The following is a 17284-nucleotide window of genomic DNA, read 5'->3' on the forward strand; positions in this document are numbered from 1 at the left end:
CAATTATCAGTTTACTCCCGGCCGCAATAAGCATTTATTTTATGACAAAACGCTCTCCTTCTTCCTCTTCCTCCCCAGACACCTCTCAGCTCGCAGGTGTAACCCTGACCTCCGCTTTAATCTCCTCCGGTCCCACCAACGCTCCCGCTCCGTGGGTGGAATTCTGCTCCTGTCCCCCGGGCTTCGCGGGCCAGTTCTGCGAGCGCTGCGCCCCAGGATTCACTCGGGAGCTCCCCCAGAGAGGACCGCTCTCCTCCTGCATCCCCTGCAACTGCCACAACCACGGAAGCTGCCACCCAGAGACAGGTAATAATAAATGAGATGTTTACTTCAATTTTTTTTTTTACTCAAACACAACTGTTTTACTCAAATAATAAATCTGGGAAGTGTCAGGAAGGGGCATGATGGCTTTGGTGCCACTTCACTGACAACCAATCAGCAATGTTTCTGTTTCAGTGACTCTCACTGAAGGAGAGGAGACTGAGCAAGCCAGAAAAAAAAGTAAATTCATAAATCAACTGCAGTAAATTTTATATCTAAAGGAGAACTTCGCCAATTTTTCACAACATGCCAAAGTCAGTGGACGAGTCATCGGGAGAGGGGGAGGGCGGGAGGGGGAGTTGCTGCTCAGCCGTGTCTTTGGCTTTGGAGGAACTTTGTCAAGTCGACGAGGTTCATGCCAGAAAGTCAAAACCAAACAACCGTGAGTGTCTCGCATCAGATTGAATCTCTTGTTTGAAGGATTAGTGCACAGTATTGGATTCATGGTCAATGCACAGAATGCGTAACCTTTACAAAGTCAGCTCTGTTGTTGAGGTGTCCAGCGAAGTTAAAGGGGACATATTATGGAAATATCACTTTTTGAAGTTGTGTTTGTCTTGCCTTCCAGCCCCCAAAATGTGAGAATTGACAATAAAAATCTGTAATTTTCAGGCTCCCGAGGTTGAAATCCATGTGGTTTTTTCAAGATGTTCCCTCGGTTGTTTGACAATGATGTCATTAGTTTTCTAATTTGCATAATACCACCCCTACCTGTGAGGGCAAGCAGTGGCTCATTTGCATTTAAAGGGACAGGCATGTTTGACCATTGGGGTATTTTGACTAAAGCATGTCACAGATATGTCTTTAAGACACCAGGGAACTATTTTAATTTGCATAATATGTCTCCTTTAAAGGGATAGTTCACCCAAAATTCAAATTGCACTCATTATATACTCACCCTCATGTCTACTAAGGGCTGGGAGAAGTTTCAGAGTTATCCGTGGCTTCTCTGAGTTACAGGGGGTCTCGGCGTAGCAGTGCATGTCCATATAACAGTTGCAAATGGATACCACTTTTCTTCGTAACAAAAAGACACACCAAAAAACATCCAAATACCTCCATGCTGCTCGTATGTAATGTCTGTCTTGTATTGAAGCCCTGAAATGCAAAATTGTTCAGAAAAAACTTAAATAAGTCTATATTTCAAGCTTGTTTGTAGCGGAAGCTCCTCTTCCTGATGCGTCCAAATCTCCCGCGATTTGTGCCGGCGTCAGTGCGATTACTGATGCCGGCGCAAATCGCGCAAGATTTTGTGTGTCTTTTTGTTACGAAGAAAAGTGGTATCCATTTGCAACCGTTATATGGACGCCGAGACCCCCCCTGTAACTCAGAGAAGCCACGGATAACTCTGAAACTTCTCCCAGCCCTTAGTCGACATGAGGGTGAGTAGATAATGAGTGCAATTTGAATTTTGGGTGAACTATCCCTTTAAAGGAATCGTTCCTATTGCCACCATCCTAACTTGAACATATGCAGTAACAAAATATGCCCATCAAAGTGGCATGATGGGAAGTGAAGGATCCAGTACAGTTTGACCTATAATAGAAACTAAAAGTGAGCAGACAGCAGCTACAGGTGCATCAACTTGCTCGGTCCCACCTCCATGCCGGTAATAAATGGTAAATGCGCTGCACTTATACAACTCTTTCCCTGTCTCATTGACCACTCAAAGCACTTCACAGTACTTACCGCATTCACTCACATTATTCATACATCACTGATGGAGCAGCCATTAGGGGCAATGTGATGTTGGGTATCTTGCTTGAGGACACTCCGACATGCGTCCGGGGAGGAGCCGGGTGATCGAAAACCACCCAGCGTCTGATTAGCGGCTGACCACCTCCTCCTGCAGCTGCTTCAGTACAATGCTGAAGTGCTGGAGTGAAACAGTCTTTTGAACTGAATGAAATATGTGAAGTTGTAAAGAAACCTTTAAATTCCTACATAACACGGCTTTAGAAACTTAAAGAGAGTTTTTCACAAAGCGATTTCATAAGTCACTGCTCAGTACTGCTGCTGCTCTTGGCGCTCGGCCCTGACAACACGGTTTGCTTCTTGTTAACGGAGCTATTTAGACCAGCACTGTGGCATTATAGAGTATGCAACAGATCTGAAGCCGGTAGTTAGGCAATAAAGCCGTCGGTCTCTGTGAGGCATCGAGCCAGCGTAACATGAGATGAGGGATCATCAGAGGTTGTTGAGACAATGTTTTCTGTCACCGAGGCCTCTGAGAGAGTGAGGAGGGAACAGAAAGATGCAGGCTGTTTGACTGAAGCATTTTTTTTTTCCTTCTGTCTTTTCTAGAATTGACATTCAGTCATCATTGCTTCAAGGGAACATAAGTCAGTCGTCCCTCGGGGGCATTGGCAAGCTATCACTCAAAGTGAGAACTGGATGGCTGTGCTAACACGGCGGCATCTTCCATCTCACGCAGCTAATCTTCATAACAACTGCTTAAACTACGAGCGCGACTTTTTAACGCACCTGACGTCTTTTAATGGGAGATGAGAACGGGCAGCTGCGTTATCCCATCAGCTTTGCATCCCCGTGAATGACAGAAGTGAAAAAAACAGGCAGCTGTTCAGTCTGCAAACAAATCAACTAAACCTCCGTGCAGTTTATTTATGTTGTGTGTCTGCGAGGGTGAGTCCTCAGCAGGTTATCTCCCCCTCGCAGCCTTTTAAAACAAGGCTTCTCCGTCTTCTCACCACGAGCAGACAACGATCCCATTCAGAGTCCCAACCTCCATCTTTTATCTTTCCTCAATCTCTCTTCCTCTCCATCTCCCTCTCCGACTTAAAGTCTCTGAGATCTGACCTAGTTAGGAGATGCCTGAAGCTTTGGCTGAGAGTGTGAGTTATGTTTGTGACTCCCTGTGTGTTTATATGAGTGTGTGTGTGTCTGTGTGTGTGTGTGTGTGTGTGTCTGCGGTCCGGAAGCAAGTCTGGTATCACTGCCTGCCTGCCTGCCTCCCCCCTAATTAGACTTGTTAACCGCCTCTTGGCTAATGATGTCTAATTTGCTTGCAGATTTCCTGTGTCTCTTATGTCTCTTCTCAATCTGGATGTCTCTCTCTGTCTCACGCACACACACACACACACACACACACTCTCTGCCTCCTCTTGTTCCCCAGACTCCCTAGTCAGCCTCTTGCTTGCTATCTTCTGCTTCCTCCTTCCTCAGCTCGGATTGCACCTGCTCTCCCCAGTCACCTTGACTTTGTTTTTAGCATCCTTACCTTGACTCCCTTCTGTGCTCGCTCTCGCTCTCCTCTCAAGTTTCCGCTCCCCGGTTATCTCCCCGACTTTTCGTAGGTGGATTTCCTTCGTATTGATATCTCACCCAAGAGTCGTACAGTGGGGGATTCTTCCGATGTTTAATGTGTAAGAACAGGATTTAGTGTCAACAGTGAAACCTGAAAGGAAAAGTCTTGATAGCTAGATTAGTGCATATACTGTACTGTATGTGTCTACAGAGATTTAAAATGTCAGATCGGGAAGTCTTCTGGGCGGCCTCAATACAACAGAAAAAAAAAAAAAAACTCCCATCATTCAATAATGAACTTGTTTAACTGTTTAACATCAAAGCAGCTTCGGTTCACACTGCGCAGGTCGGGCTTTGCAGCATTTAGCATCGTAATAGAGTTCACACCTGACAAGTCCCCACAGGCAGTGAGAGGATTCACACACACACACACACACACACACACACACACACACACACACACACACACACACACACACACACACACACACACACACACACACACACACACACACACACACACACACACACACACACTCGCTTTTCAGGATGTTTAAAAAAAAATATTTTTAGTGCCAATGCAAATGATGAATGAGTGTTAAATATGGAACGCGATGTGTCCTCTGAGTCACGGATCAGAAATTCCTTGTGCACTGTGTCCTTTGGCACCGAGGCACTTTGGGTTGAATAGCATTAAACGACTATCAGAGAAGAGAAGCTAGTTAAAATTAGCCTTTATTTTTCAACCGGAGGATGGCATGTCATCTTCTGAAGGCCTGCTGGCTTCACTTTAATAAAAAAAGAAAGAAAGAAAAGGGGCGAAGCAAACGCACAGCAGAAGCTCTCCATAAATCCATAAGTTCAGGTCAAGGGGAACTATCAAAGTAAGTCGATTAGAGACACCCTGTTCATCATTTGTCACCAGGAGGGCGGACCAACCTGCTGTTTCTCCTATCAGAATCTTAATTGCTGTATAATTACCTAACGATTTGTATCATCGTGCAGGGTGTGCCCACAGACAGAATTGGGATGGAGTTTATTCACTGGCTGTCGAGGGAAGCTGCAGCCAATGGTGCTTCATAATCATGATTTATTAACACTCTCTCAGTCGCGCCGCTTCTATTTGCTGTAGCGCAACACAACAGATTGGAAATGTTAATATTTGTGGTGGAACAAGCAAATTGCGATTTTTCTGCCGAGCGCTGGCGCTGCAGGGCTGATGAAGTCAAACATATGTCCTTTGTATGCGAAAAAGAAAAAATAAAAAGGGGGAAAAAGTGTCTTCCACAGCTGTGTGGACATAACTTTGATTTCAGTGTATCACAACACTGGGTGTGCACTGTGCACTCTATGTTAATCGCATGCACACCATCCATAAAAAACAAGCAGAGGCCATAATTTATAAGCTCAAGGGAGGGTGGTGAGGAAGAAGAGAGATGATTGTAATGTATAGATAAAACGGAGACACTCAATTTTCTCCGCAGCCCACACTGTAGGCGAGCGCTCATTAATCACCTAAACAAATGAAACACATGATGCTCTCGATAGTGCACTCTCTGCTGGATACCACGGAGCATCCGAGCTGCTTCTGTTGGCCCCGGCGTCCTAATAGACCTGTGTTAGTCCGCGGTGGCGCGCCGCACATTAGACGTCATCTGTCTTCAGAGAAACTATGCCATCTGGGAGAGGTCGTCGTCTGTTCCAACTGATATGAGACTCGGGGAAATGGATGTAACGCGACGCTCCTCAAAGTCACATCGCTGGTCGTGAGGAAGCGCTGTGCAACCTGGGAAAGTAGTTGTGCAATGTGCTTTTTATCAGAGAAAATTCATTCAAGCGATAATGTTGTTTCAAACTGCGGGTATGGAGTCTAAACGACGTGGGTGTTTGATGAAAGGTGTTTGATCTGCATGATGTGAAGAGTATCAATCTGTCAATGGCTGGAGACTTTAAGAGATTAACATTGAGAAAGTACAGTCCAGCTCAGATGCAACGTCTTTAAATGTAAAGTATCTTTTTAAATCTGTTTCTTAAATTGAAGATTTCTACTTTTAACATTTAATATCGCCACTACGTGATTAGTTTTTTCTATAGGTTTCTTATCTTTCTTGCTGCTCTTACTGTAGGCGAGGAGCAACTTCCTCATTCTCATTCTCTTTGGCAATCCACCAAGTTTGTTATGCTAAATTATTCTTGTCTAAACTAATTTCACCCAGGGAAAAGGTTGAAACCTTTTCAAATCAGCCATCTCTGACAGCGTGGCTAGAAGCAGACAGTGTGTGCACATTGTCTATCTTTGTGTGTTTATTTTCGTGTAAAATAAATGCACTGGTTGTGAGGAGATAAGTAAAGCATACTGAATGGGATCAGCAGGAGAAATTACATGGTAAGATTCATTCTAACTGACTACATCTGTCTTTTTGCTCCTTCTCACTTCCCTCTTCCCCTCACTGTCGCTCCTCATATCCCATCGCGCTGATACGGGCCAGACATCTCAGGGCTTAGCCTGCAACAAATACAACCCACCAGAGAGATTAGGGGGTTGAATAAGCCAGCGCTAGAGCCAGCTTCACTCCCCATCACTTTGTCTGCCTCAACTTTCTCCCATAGATTTTTCTAACTAATGACCTTAGAGAGCTGAAGATGGCATTTAAGCAGGCATTTGGGAAAAGCACGCCCTGGCTTCCTCCGTCTCATTCTGAAGCGCTCCTTTTGTTGGTAAACACTGACTCACAGTCTCCTCCATTTTACCCTGGCATTCTAACGAGTATTGTAATGAGCAGCATGTTTGGTCATTTCTTCATCTGTACCCTAATTGATGCAAAGAGGCAGGTACTCTGGGTGATGGCCTGGCCTTTATTAGGCTGACTTCAGTGTATTTTTGCTGCAGGAGCCCCTGGTGGTCCGTTTTCCCCTTCACGGACCAAGACCAACAAAAGCCTCCGTTTTCTTGACCTCCACCAACAGACTGCAGTGGGCGTGACATTTAGCTATGCAAAAACCACTGTGCATTATTCAAAAATTTGGCCCCGCACAAATGTCAAAGTGAGAAACAAGCATATGCTGTTACGAAAGAGAACAGAAAGACCTTATTTATATGTGGAGTCGTTTGCAGAGCAGATGCACATGCAGCATCCAGGTACTTGGAGTCAGCAGAATGCAGCCAACTCCTTTATGGATGGCCTCCTTCATCGCCGCAAGGTTATATAGCTAGATCTAAAGTGAGTGGTGAAAACATGTGGTTTGACTGGACGTCTATATATTGAATTGGATGGTCCCAGTGCAGTCTGTCTGTTAATGTGGATCCAGCACACACAGATCACTTAGATCCACATCGATCCGCTGCTTCGAAATCTTTAACACTTTAAAGCACATCGCATCATAAGGCGGCATGATGGGCTTTTGAGCAGCGGATATATTGGAAAAAAAAGGATGTGCAGTTAAAGCGTTTTTAACCTAATTAATGTGTGGTTGCTCATTAATAATGTGTCATTGATAAGGAGAGGAGAAAATTAATCAAATGATTCCCTCGGTTTGGTTCGCTGGAACAGAAAAGCACCAGTGTTGCCTTTGATTGCGTGCGGCTTTTCAAAATCAAAAAATATTAAATTACAGTTTTGTGCTAAATTAGCTTACTATTGTGTATGCTAATTATAGCCTATTGCATTATGTAGCAGTGCTTATGGTTGAAGATAATGGGGAGAGGCACTGAGACAGAGACAGAGAGTCTCTCTACAATAAGTATTGTATCATCATGAATAGGCTGAATTTAGACTCTTTTGACCCACTTACAGTAGAATTAAAGTATTAGTATTAAATCTGTATCAGTGATTTAAAGGAGTCTATGGCCAGGCTAGCAGCTCTGTGAAGCTGCACTTAGGAACAGTGGCCTTCAGAGCTAAATGCTAATATGAGCATGCTAATATACAAAAAACATGTTGATGTGTAGCAGGAGTAATATATTTACAAAGTTTACATTGTTAGTTGAAGGTGTTCAGAAAAGAAAATTGAATTTGATTCCACTATGGGTCTTAAAATTTGTGTAATCACTCATCTGTCAGACGATGTAGCCAAAAACGTTGTGCAAAATTCTATTTTCGAGTAAATCCAGGGTGAAAGTGGGGTAGTTTTTTGCATTGGCGCGGGATTTATGCGTCACGTTGCTCATGATTCATCAGCCAATAATATCAGGATCCGTCATCCATCAAGCAAACGTCTGAGAAAAACCAGGAAGCTTTGACAGCGAGTAGTAGCAGATCCATCACTTAGCCTAGCTAGCTACGTTAGCTACACACACAAGCACACGCACACTCACCGAGCTGGACAAAATCCAATCAAATTCCTTCGAAACATTGCGTCCAACCCGGTCCCGCCCCCAAACATTGAATATCCCGCCTGCTCGATAACGCCCAGTCAAATTCGTTTTCCTTACTCGTGTAAACTCGTGTGGAAACTCGTAGTAGGCTATTACAGGCATTTATCATTATAATCTGAGTTAAATTGTCACTCAGTGATGCAGCTAAATGAAAAATGAGTTACCACTTCTCCTGAGGGGGAACATAAATGTCTGCACCAAATTTCATAGCATATTATTCAACATTTATCAAAATATTTCACTCAAAAACACAAAGGACAGCCCCATAGTGCCACTTTTTGAGGAGTGTTGAGTGGCTTATCTCAATCACCTGGGAACCGTGAAAGTCTGCACAAAATTTGAGGCCAATCCACGTCCGAGATGTTGAGATATTTTACAGGGAATGTGACAAATGTGACCTGCTGCTAAGAGGAGATAAAAAAGTGAGGTCATCTCCACTGCGAGGAGGACTCCTCTGACCACCGTGACCTCTGTCACCACAGATCCAGCAGCTTGACTAAAAAGGACCCGAAAGTAAGAAGTATTTTCATCTCTGCCGACTCGAGTCAGTGCCATGACACCTGTCACAAGTGCAATTTCATTTCCCGAGGAAAAGTCTCACCCTGGTTGTTAAATGAACTGAATAAAAGTGTAAAAGTATTCAAACACAATCAATCAACTCGGAGGCTTCCTGCATCAATCTGATGAGCGCGTTGACACTTGATCAGAGTAAAATACACAGTAACTGGTTTATATAGCTGCTCCATAGCATTGCAGTGACCCAGAACTGTGGCAAGACAACATGAGCTACAGCCTCTGCTGCTAGAGTTCCCATCCCTGATACCCGAGGGCCTTGGCCATAACAATTTGGCTGACAGCCTCTGTACACAAAACAGGAATTGATGCATTTATTTTCCACAGTCAGACTATGACAAAACATATTTCCCCAGTCATCCATATTGTGCACATTATGTATGGGGGTGGACAGAATATACAGCCCCTCCTCTTTTTCTTTCAACATCCTCCCTCCATCCTCTCTCTCTCTCTGCTGCAGTAAGTCCAGTCGTTCAGACCTCACTGACTCGCCACATCTGCAGCGGGCAGCCGGCGCTGGCAGCCTATCTGTGTTAAATTAGAGAGTAACATCACCATCAAACAGTCCTGCAGCAGATTTACCCCAACTTCTACCCTGAAGGCCCCCGAAGCTGCAGACAAAATTTCCCTCTCTCTGTATGTATGTGTGTGTCTCTCTCTCTCTTTCTGCCTCTCTTTCTTTCTGTCCTGTTTGCTTCTCTCCTTCATTAAAACAGGGTGTTCACATGCATTAGTAAATAGAGTTCCTTAGCCTCGAGCCTTTTAATGTTCCAGTGGGCTAAAGAGACAACCCTCTTGGAAAATAAGGAGGTCTTGAAAAGCTCATGTTTTTTGACATCACATCCTTGTTGTAATTTTGCTTTTATTACGCAGAGAGGCTCAAGCGTAGTCTAGACTTATTTTGTCACAGTTTTCTTTTCTTTTTCTTTTTTTTTAATGCACCACTTTTAAAGGCGTTTGTTCTTGTTCTTGTTGTGTGCAAAGTGCAAGAGTGGCACATACAGTCAGTCACATCATTTATGCAGCCACATGTTGCTTTTGAACTCGTGTGACTTTCATTATTTACGTCTACAGTATCTCTGGGGTTTGCACGTCATCAAAGACCCCACATGTTGCCCCCCCACCACCCCACCCCCCCTCCTCCAGAGAGACCTCCCAAGACGGTTGCTGAGTGACATGTGGTGATCTTTAGAAACTCAATTTGGTCAGTAAATAAATCTGGAGGGTTTGAGGGCAAGAATGTAATAACAGGAGAGAGGCACGCTCTGATCTCCCTCTAAACAAAAACATACTTATTTAAAAATCCATTTCTCTGTGGATTTTTTTTCCTTTCCCCATTTTTTTTTACGCGCATCTGGCGTTAAAGCTATTACAGGCTTCTGAAAACAGTCATATCCACTATCTTGGGAAAGAGGCACTCTTCACAGTTGCTGGAGAGGAACACTGAATGATGCAGTATTAGCACGCTGAATAAGAATGTGAGAAAAGGTGGACCGCTAAAGCACCTGTCTTTTCATTCTCTCTGTAGTGCCTGTCCGTGCCTCTGCAGCTCTCACGGACTGATGTATTCCAATGTATTCCTGTCCTCCACAAGTGGCTACCTTAATGAAGTGCATTAGGCCTGAATGTGTGTGTATTTCCGTGGAGAGAGTACAACGAGGAGCACAGTGGAGGGATGAGGTACAGGTAGAATGAGCAGCGGTAAATAGGAGCTCTTTGGAGAGTGATGTGTGTATGATAGACTCAGACTGCTTGTGTTTCCCATACAGAAAATACTTTGCTTCGCCATCGCAGAACAGACAAGCAGAGGGTTCAAGCACAGAGCGGCGAGCTGGAGTGTGTAGTGGCTGGAAAAAGGGAGGGAGGGGAGGGGGGGGTGTTGCAGAATAGTTGGATTGTGTGGATCTGTCAAAGTGTGCAACTCCAGTGGGAGCGTCAAAAGAAATCCCAATTCATTAAGGCGGCGCAATGAACGGTCATTGATTCATTGATAAAATGATTCCGCGCTGGGTGTTATGAAGTAATGATGATTAGCGTGACGACGAGGAACACCAGCGCGCCCCGGCGACCGGCGCTCCTGCCATTCGGCGGTGGAGATTTTGTGATGCATGCCGTTAGCTTTTCGGAGGAGCCGATTGGAATGATAATAGTGTCAAGGAGGCCCTCAGTGGCTCCACTGCCTCATATCACGCTCAGTCATCTTCACACTCAGTAAAGTCAGCACATTTCTGCTGCCATTAAATTTACTATGGCTCATTGGGGATTGACACTGCACACCATCAGTGTCATTGTAATGCCTTGTGAAATTCGAGAAAGATTCACTTCTTTATGCGAGGAACAATCATTATTACCAAATACTCATACAGTGCTCGATAGTCATGTATTATTCACCTCAGCTCGACGAAGAACTAATGATTTTTATGCAGAAGTCTATACTTCATCAGGCAATTGGATAATTGTTCCTACTAATGGCTGTGTGATCAATTTATCTTAGCTGTGGTTATATTATTCTATCTCATACACTTGACTTGCAGTGCCGGAGTTAACGCAGCTTCATTTAGATGTTCACGCTTAAAGCCTTAAAGGAATAGTTAACCAAAAAATGAAATTCAGTCATTAGCGACTCACCCTCATGCTGATTATTACTCCAGAGTAGTTTTTTATTCCTCAAAGTGCATCTTTAGACCCGGAAGGGGGGTCTGTAGTCCAACGAAAACTTTATATGAGATCAATAGACACAAAAACGTCCATAAAACTACACAAAAACCATTTAATATTCCTCCACACTGCTCGTCCACTGCAATCTAAGTGTTCTGAAGGGAGATAGTCCAGAGTTTACTCGAAACAACATAATTTAGGACATTTTTACAGCGTAAACAGTCCTGTATTGGAGATGCCTGGGGCGCACTCTCGCGTTCACGTGATGCATGTGTGCATCGTGCCGGACACAAACAGGTCCATACAACTACACAAAAAACCTTGTAATCTTCCTCCACACCGCTCGGCCACGGCAATCCAAGTGTCCTGAAGGGATATACTGTAGTCCGGACACGTCCGCATGCATCGCGCGCACCAGGCAAATTCAATACAGGACTGTTTAGGCTGTAAAAATGTCCTAAATGACGTAGTTTCGAGTAAACTCTGGACTATATCCCTTCAGGACACTTGGATTGCAGCGGACTAGCAGTAAGGAGGAATATTAAATGTTTTTTGTGTAGTTTTGTGGACGTTTTTGTGTTGGGCCCTATTTTTCTCATATAAAGTTTTTGTTGGACTACGAAACGGCCTCTCGGGTCTCCAGATGCACTTTGAGGAATAAAAAAACTACTCCGGAGCATGAGGGTGAGTCACTAATGACTGAATTTCATTTTTTGGTGAACTATTCCTTTAATTTGTATTTCTCTCTAGATTTGATTTTCTTATGTAGCCTTTCACATTATCTTTTAAATTTAGGCCAATATAAGCCTCTAATGTGAACAGGTCAACACCCTAATGTGACCTACATGTGCAACAAGACATCACGTGCAGCAGCGCGGTGTTTACGGAAGTTAATCGAGGAGAAGAAGTTGGGAATAACAAACATGGAGGCCACAGATGTGAGCGTCGATGGTTTGATCTTTAGGTTATTGTGCTGTCGGAGCAGGTGAACATGGAAGAAGATGAACTTATAGTGTAATTATGGCTTTTGTGGAGCTTTTGTGGAGCTTTTGAGAAAAAGATCTGAATCCATGCGATTTCTTTGTCCACACCGTCATTAATAATGGGATCTGGGTCACACAGGCAGGAGGAGAATCTGATTCAGGCTTCTCGTGGCCTGCTGTGTGAACTTAGCCTTTGTGATGGGAGTCTGTGGTTGTCAGTGACCTCATAACAACAGGCAAGTGTTTTCTTTACTCCAGCATTCAGTGGTGTGAGTTGGTTTTAAAATGCACAGGGGAAGAAGAGCTTTTCTCTGAATCACACCGTAGGCTAGGAGGGAGTGATGGGAAATTTTAATGAGGACTGTACAAGCTGAATCCTGGCAGATTATTCGCTATATGTATCGAGATCTTATTTGTGTTTTCTAGAAAAAATCTGCAAATTTATTGTTGGCAACAGATGCTGAAGACGTTTAAGAAAGTTTTGAGATTTATTTAAATTAAAAAAACAAAAACAAGAAATGATTCAAATTAGTGTAAGCCGCCTGACACGGATGCGCTCGGTGAATACCAAGAGCAAAAAACATCATGCGGTGCAAAGGAATGCTAAATATCTTCTTGCAGTTGCACACCACAAAACAACAGCAGCAATTATTTTGTTACGGATTAAAATGCATAAACGGTGATTAAAAATTTAATGAATATCTGCTCGTTGTGATCTTACCATGAATTTTGTTGGGTCGTTTTTTTCTCTCTCTCTCTTTGTGATTTTCCAAGAACGTTAAGACTTATTACTTTGTGCTGCTCTTAAAGCTTTAGTCAGTCAGTTATTAAATTAGAATGCCACATTATATTATGTCACATTCTGACTGTTTCATTTCAGAGGGTGCTGTTGCACAAATTGAGCCTGCACCAGAGGAGGTTTTGGAGGTTGTGTGTGTCTCTGTGTGTGTGTGTTTGTGTGTCCTATCATCTCAGCTCATGACGTTGGAGCCACAGCTGGTCACTGAACTTGCAGCAGGGAGACGCTGGCGGTTTCAATCTAGATCTTTTTGTTGTTGTTGTTGTTTTTACAGTTTCACTATCCACTCATACACAATGTCAGTTTCCTCGCTGTTGTGTGGTATTTTCTCTGATTATCATGTTGTATTATTCAACTCTTGCCCGTAGCGTACTGGATTTGAAATATCGCACACTAGAGGACTGTGAAAATCTGCTCAATATAAACTGAGCAGGATTCATGTGGGATTCGGTTCCTGTACGTGTGTATCAACACATGTTGCACGTGAACGAATCCTGCGAGTTTGTTTTTTGTTTTTTTTCCAAGGCGTTCAAAAACAACGGGTTTCTTTTTGAGGACATCACAGAATTGGTAATCTCTCCCATTGGTGAGGGAATAGCTTTACTTCTTGAAGGTCTTTCGGACTGCGTTTGGCTGCGATGTTTCCCAAAGCAATTATAGTCGGGGTGAATTTAGTTGTCTTCTGCTCTCCATGGTGGGCTGTGGGGAATGTTTCTCCTGCAGGGTTGGGCTGTGGAGTGGAGCAGTTCTGTATTGTATGGAGGAGCTGCAGCCATGGTCAGAGACACAGCGCACTCTGCTGGAGCTGAGGCGAACACCACCTTCTGTTGTTTATTTGTATCAGAACCAAAGTGTGAAAAACACAACTCAGAGGAAAAAAAAGACCTGACATATATAAACAGGTGTGTAGCAGCAGCAGCAGCAGTGTGTAATTGTTGCACTCTCTTCTCTCTCTCTCTCTGTGTGTCTGTGTGTGTGTGTGTTTCAGGTGCGTGTGAGTGCTCAGACTTCACCACTGGGATGACCTGCGAGCGCTGCCTGGACGGTTACTATGGCAACCCCTTGATTGGCACGCCCGGTGATTGTCAGGCTTGCCCTTGCCCGGACCGTACCAGCTGTGCCCAAATCGCACAGACAGGACAGGTAGTCTGCACCAACTGCCCGGTCGGACAGCAAGGTGAGACGAACCACTGACAAGTTACAATCATTTTTTTTATTTAAAGCAGAAGTAAGTGATATATTTGTGTTAATATAAGTCTTAAATAGTTATATCTTCCGACAGCAATCACTTACATAGAGTGTTTGGACTGAAACACGGGTCTGTCAGTCCCTCTGCTCTGCTCTGAGCCGAAGAGAAAACATTTATCGTATCCTACAGTTTTTATCCAATGAGGAGAGAGAACGGCATGCAGGGCTGTGTGTGCAGCCAAGGGACGCCGTGAATGTGGCGACGTAGGGACGAGGACTGTTATGGTGCGTTAAAGGAAACTCGTAACTTGTGTTTTTCCGACCTGTGAAGTGGTACCAGTTCAATCTGGTACGAGTTCACGGGTCGGAAGTTACGAGTGGCCGTTATAGTGCACTTTCACAGGTAAAACAGGTCGGAAAAACACGAGTGGGTTGCCTGGAACGCTACAAAGTCGTAAATTGTGACTTGAAGCTGTAATTTACGGTTTCAAAAGCCTGCCTGGAACGCAGCATTAGTGAAAACGACCGGACCACTTACTTCTGCTTTAATTTTTTTTTTTTTCATTTCTGGCACCTACCTCCAGTCAATAATAAGCTTTGAATCTCGAGATGCTGAAGCGACTCGTGGCGCTTTAATGCAGCTTTGGTTTGTGGTGGACTGTCATTGTGCATTGCAGCCCTGAACATCCAAACGCTTCCAGCATGAGTTTTTAATGTAGTGATAACAGACACTGAGGCGAGATGAGACTAACCTCTGACAGAGTCCCCGGCTCAGTCATCCATCTAATTCCTGCTCATCTCTTTCACCTTTCGCCCTCCCCTTGTGTAGGGACGCGCTGTCAGATGTGCGAGGACGGTTACTATGGTGACCCGCTGGGACAATCCGGGGCGGTTCGACCGTGCGCGAGATGCGACTGCAACGGCAACGTGGACTTCAACGCGCTGGGAGTGTGCGACCATGTCACCGGGCGGTGTCGAAAGTGCCTCGGACACACGGAGGGCTTCCACTGCGAGCGCTGCCAGCAGGGTTACTACGGCGACGCCCTGAACCAGACAGCTGCCCAAAAGTGCAAGGGTGAGTAACTGAGACGCATAAACAGATACAGAAGTACAGTACGTGTGTAGAAATAAAGAAACAAGTAGAAAGTAGTAGAAATTCATCAATAAATGTAAAAATACAGCATTTTTCTTGTATTGTTTATGGAATAATTGTACTTTTGTCATTTTATATCATTTATATCTGTCACTTTGTTAAATATTATGTACAAAAGAAGATTTTTATTGCTTTAAAACAATGTTGCACTTTTACTTGTGCAGGAAGATGCCGTTTTTGTGCAAAATTTGAAGCTAGAAAAGAAGATTTTTAGTGTTTCTGTGCAGAAGATGTGGACATATAAGCAGGATTTACTTTAATGACTGTCCAATTAGGGTCCAAAAACTGAACTTGCATAAATGTGGTGTCTAAACTTGAAACCTCCAGTGTATAAACACTGTGAATGCACTTTAAAGTGAAGAGGGAGATAGCTTTTGCCCAGTAATTAACGTTTTTAGATTGACAATAATTCCATATTTGCATATTTTGGACTCAGTGGGGAAGAAGGAGCATTTAAACATGGTCATTTAACTTTATTATAGAGAACTCATCATTTACAAATGGAGTATTTTATATGTTTTACAACAAGTAAACAAAGGGTGTTTTTAAGGATCCTTAAACGCTCACTCAACACGATGACACGCCATCTGAAATCCTCTCAGGATTCAGATTGATCCGTTGTTATAAATAACCAGCGGAGTCAAGTGATAGTCCAAAGAATATTCAAGATAAATTCCACGGAGAACCGCGCGGCCCTGGGTTCAGCTTTTTTAAATGAACCCGGTGAGCGTAGCATTGAAATGGACTTGACTAATCAATTCAGGAGTTCAGATTCGACAGGTGTAGCACTCCGGAGTGATGAAAGAGCAAAAGCTGAGAACGCGGCGAGCAAATGGTTGTGAGTCAGACAGATAGTGACAAAAGAAAGAAAAGGAAGGCGAGAATCACAGGGTTGGGCGAAGGCCTAAAGTGAATGAAACCCAGATAAAGTTACAAAATGCAGACAGAGACCCAAAGAGTAATGGCAGTGATGGGTTCATCCTTTGATTTTCTTATAATACTTCAGTTCCACCCCAGAGCCCAGGGTTGTACTTAACTGAACAATGTGAGAGAGGGATCCATGAGTCTCCTTGGCACTTTCTGCCATTTATTCCCGTTTCCTCCCCCCCCGTATCCCCCCCGAAGCGCTCAAATCATTGAAAAAGTCCTCCAAGCCTTGGGGGTAAAATCTAAGATATTAACAGTGTTTGTTTTAATTATGAATCTGTTTTATTTGTTCTCCCTAGCCTGCAGCTGCAATCCTGCTGGAACCTCCGGGCATGCAAATGAATGCCACTCTCAGACAGGAAATTGCAGATGCCTCAGTCACGTGACCGGGCGCGACTGCAGTTATTGTGAAGTCGGCTTCTTCAACCTTCAACCGGGTTTAGGATGCGAAAGGTGCACAACACAACGTCGTGTCCTCCCCCGGTGCAACACAGATGATAACTGAGCCCACAACAAAACTTGAATGTGTTATTGAGATATTGTTTTCCTCTCTCCCCTCCCTCAGGTGCAAGTGCAATCCAATCGGCTCATCGTCCGCCACGTGCCACCCAATCACAGGACAGTGTGTGTGTCGCTCGGGGGTGGAGGGGACACTGTGTGATGTTTGTCGCGTGGGCTTCTTTGGATTCTCGTCACAAGGTTGCAGAGGTGAGGGAGTTTACTTTAAACACCACAACTGCACAGTGTACCATCCTCTGTATCACACATGAGTGCTTTTTTTTTTTTTTTTTTTTTTTTGGAAATTATCTTTTTATTTGGAAAGGCAAGTTTCCATCACATACATTAATTACAGCCTTATAGTCATTCAAGGACAGAAGACAGGATGGATGCAGAAAGTTTGAGTGATTATGTCCATACTGCCCTTCTGGGATTTTCTTTTACGGACCACTAATTATTCCACATGAGTGCCTTTCTAACTTTTTAAAATGTTTATCTCTGTCCCTCCGCTTGTCTCCCATGTCCTTGTGCTCTCTCATCCCACC

General features: G+C 43.9%; 1 protein-coding gene across 1 annotated transcript in view; it reads left to right on the forward strand.

The window, feature by feature from the left end:
- Window positions 1-17284, forward strand: part of lamc3 (laminin, gamma 3) — a gene marked incomplete at both ends in the record, with an annotated part of 111749 nt that overhangs the window by 79974 nt on the left and 14491 nt on the right. The window contains 5 exons of the mRNA XM_083983926.1: window positions 79-306; window positions 13962-14150; window positions 14991-15236; window positions 16541-16694; window positions 16807-16949. Coding sequence (XP_083840052.1) covers window positions 79-306; window positions 13962-14150; window positions 14991-15236; window positions 16541-16694; window positions 16807-16949 — 960 coding nt within the window. The remainder of the gene's footprint in view (window positions 1-78; window positions 307-13961; window positions 14151-14990; window positions 15237-16540; window positions 16695-16806; window positions 16950-17284) is intronic.

Source organism: Trachurus trachurus (genome assembly GCF_905171665.1).
Source record: "Trachurus trachurus genome assembly, chromosome: 12".
Classification (NCBI taxonomy): Eukaryota; Metazoa; Chordata; class Actinopteri; order Carangiformes; family Carangidae; genus Trachurus; species Trachurus trachurus.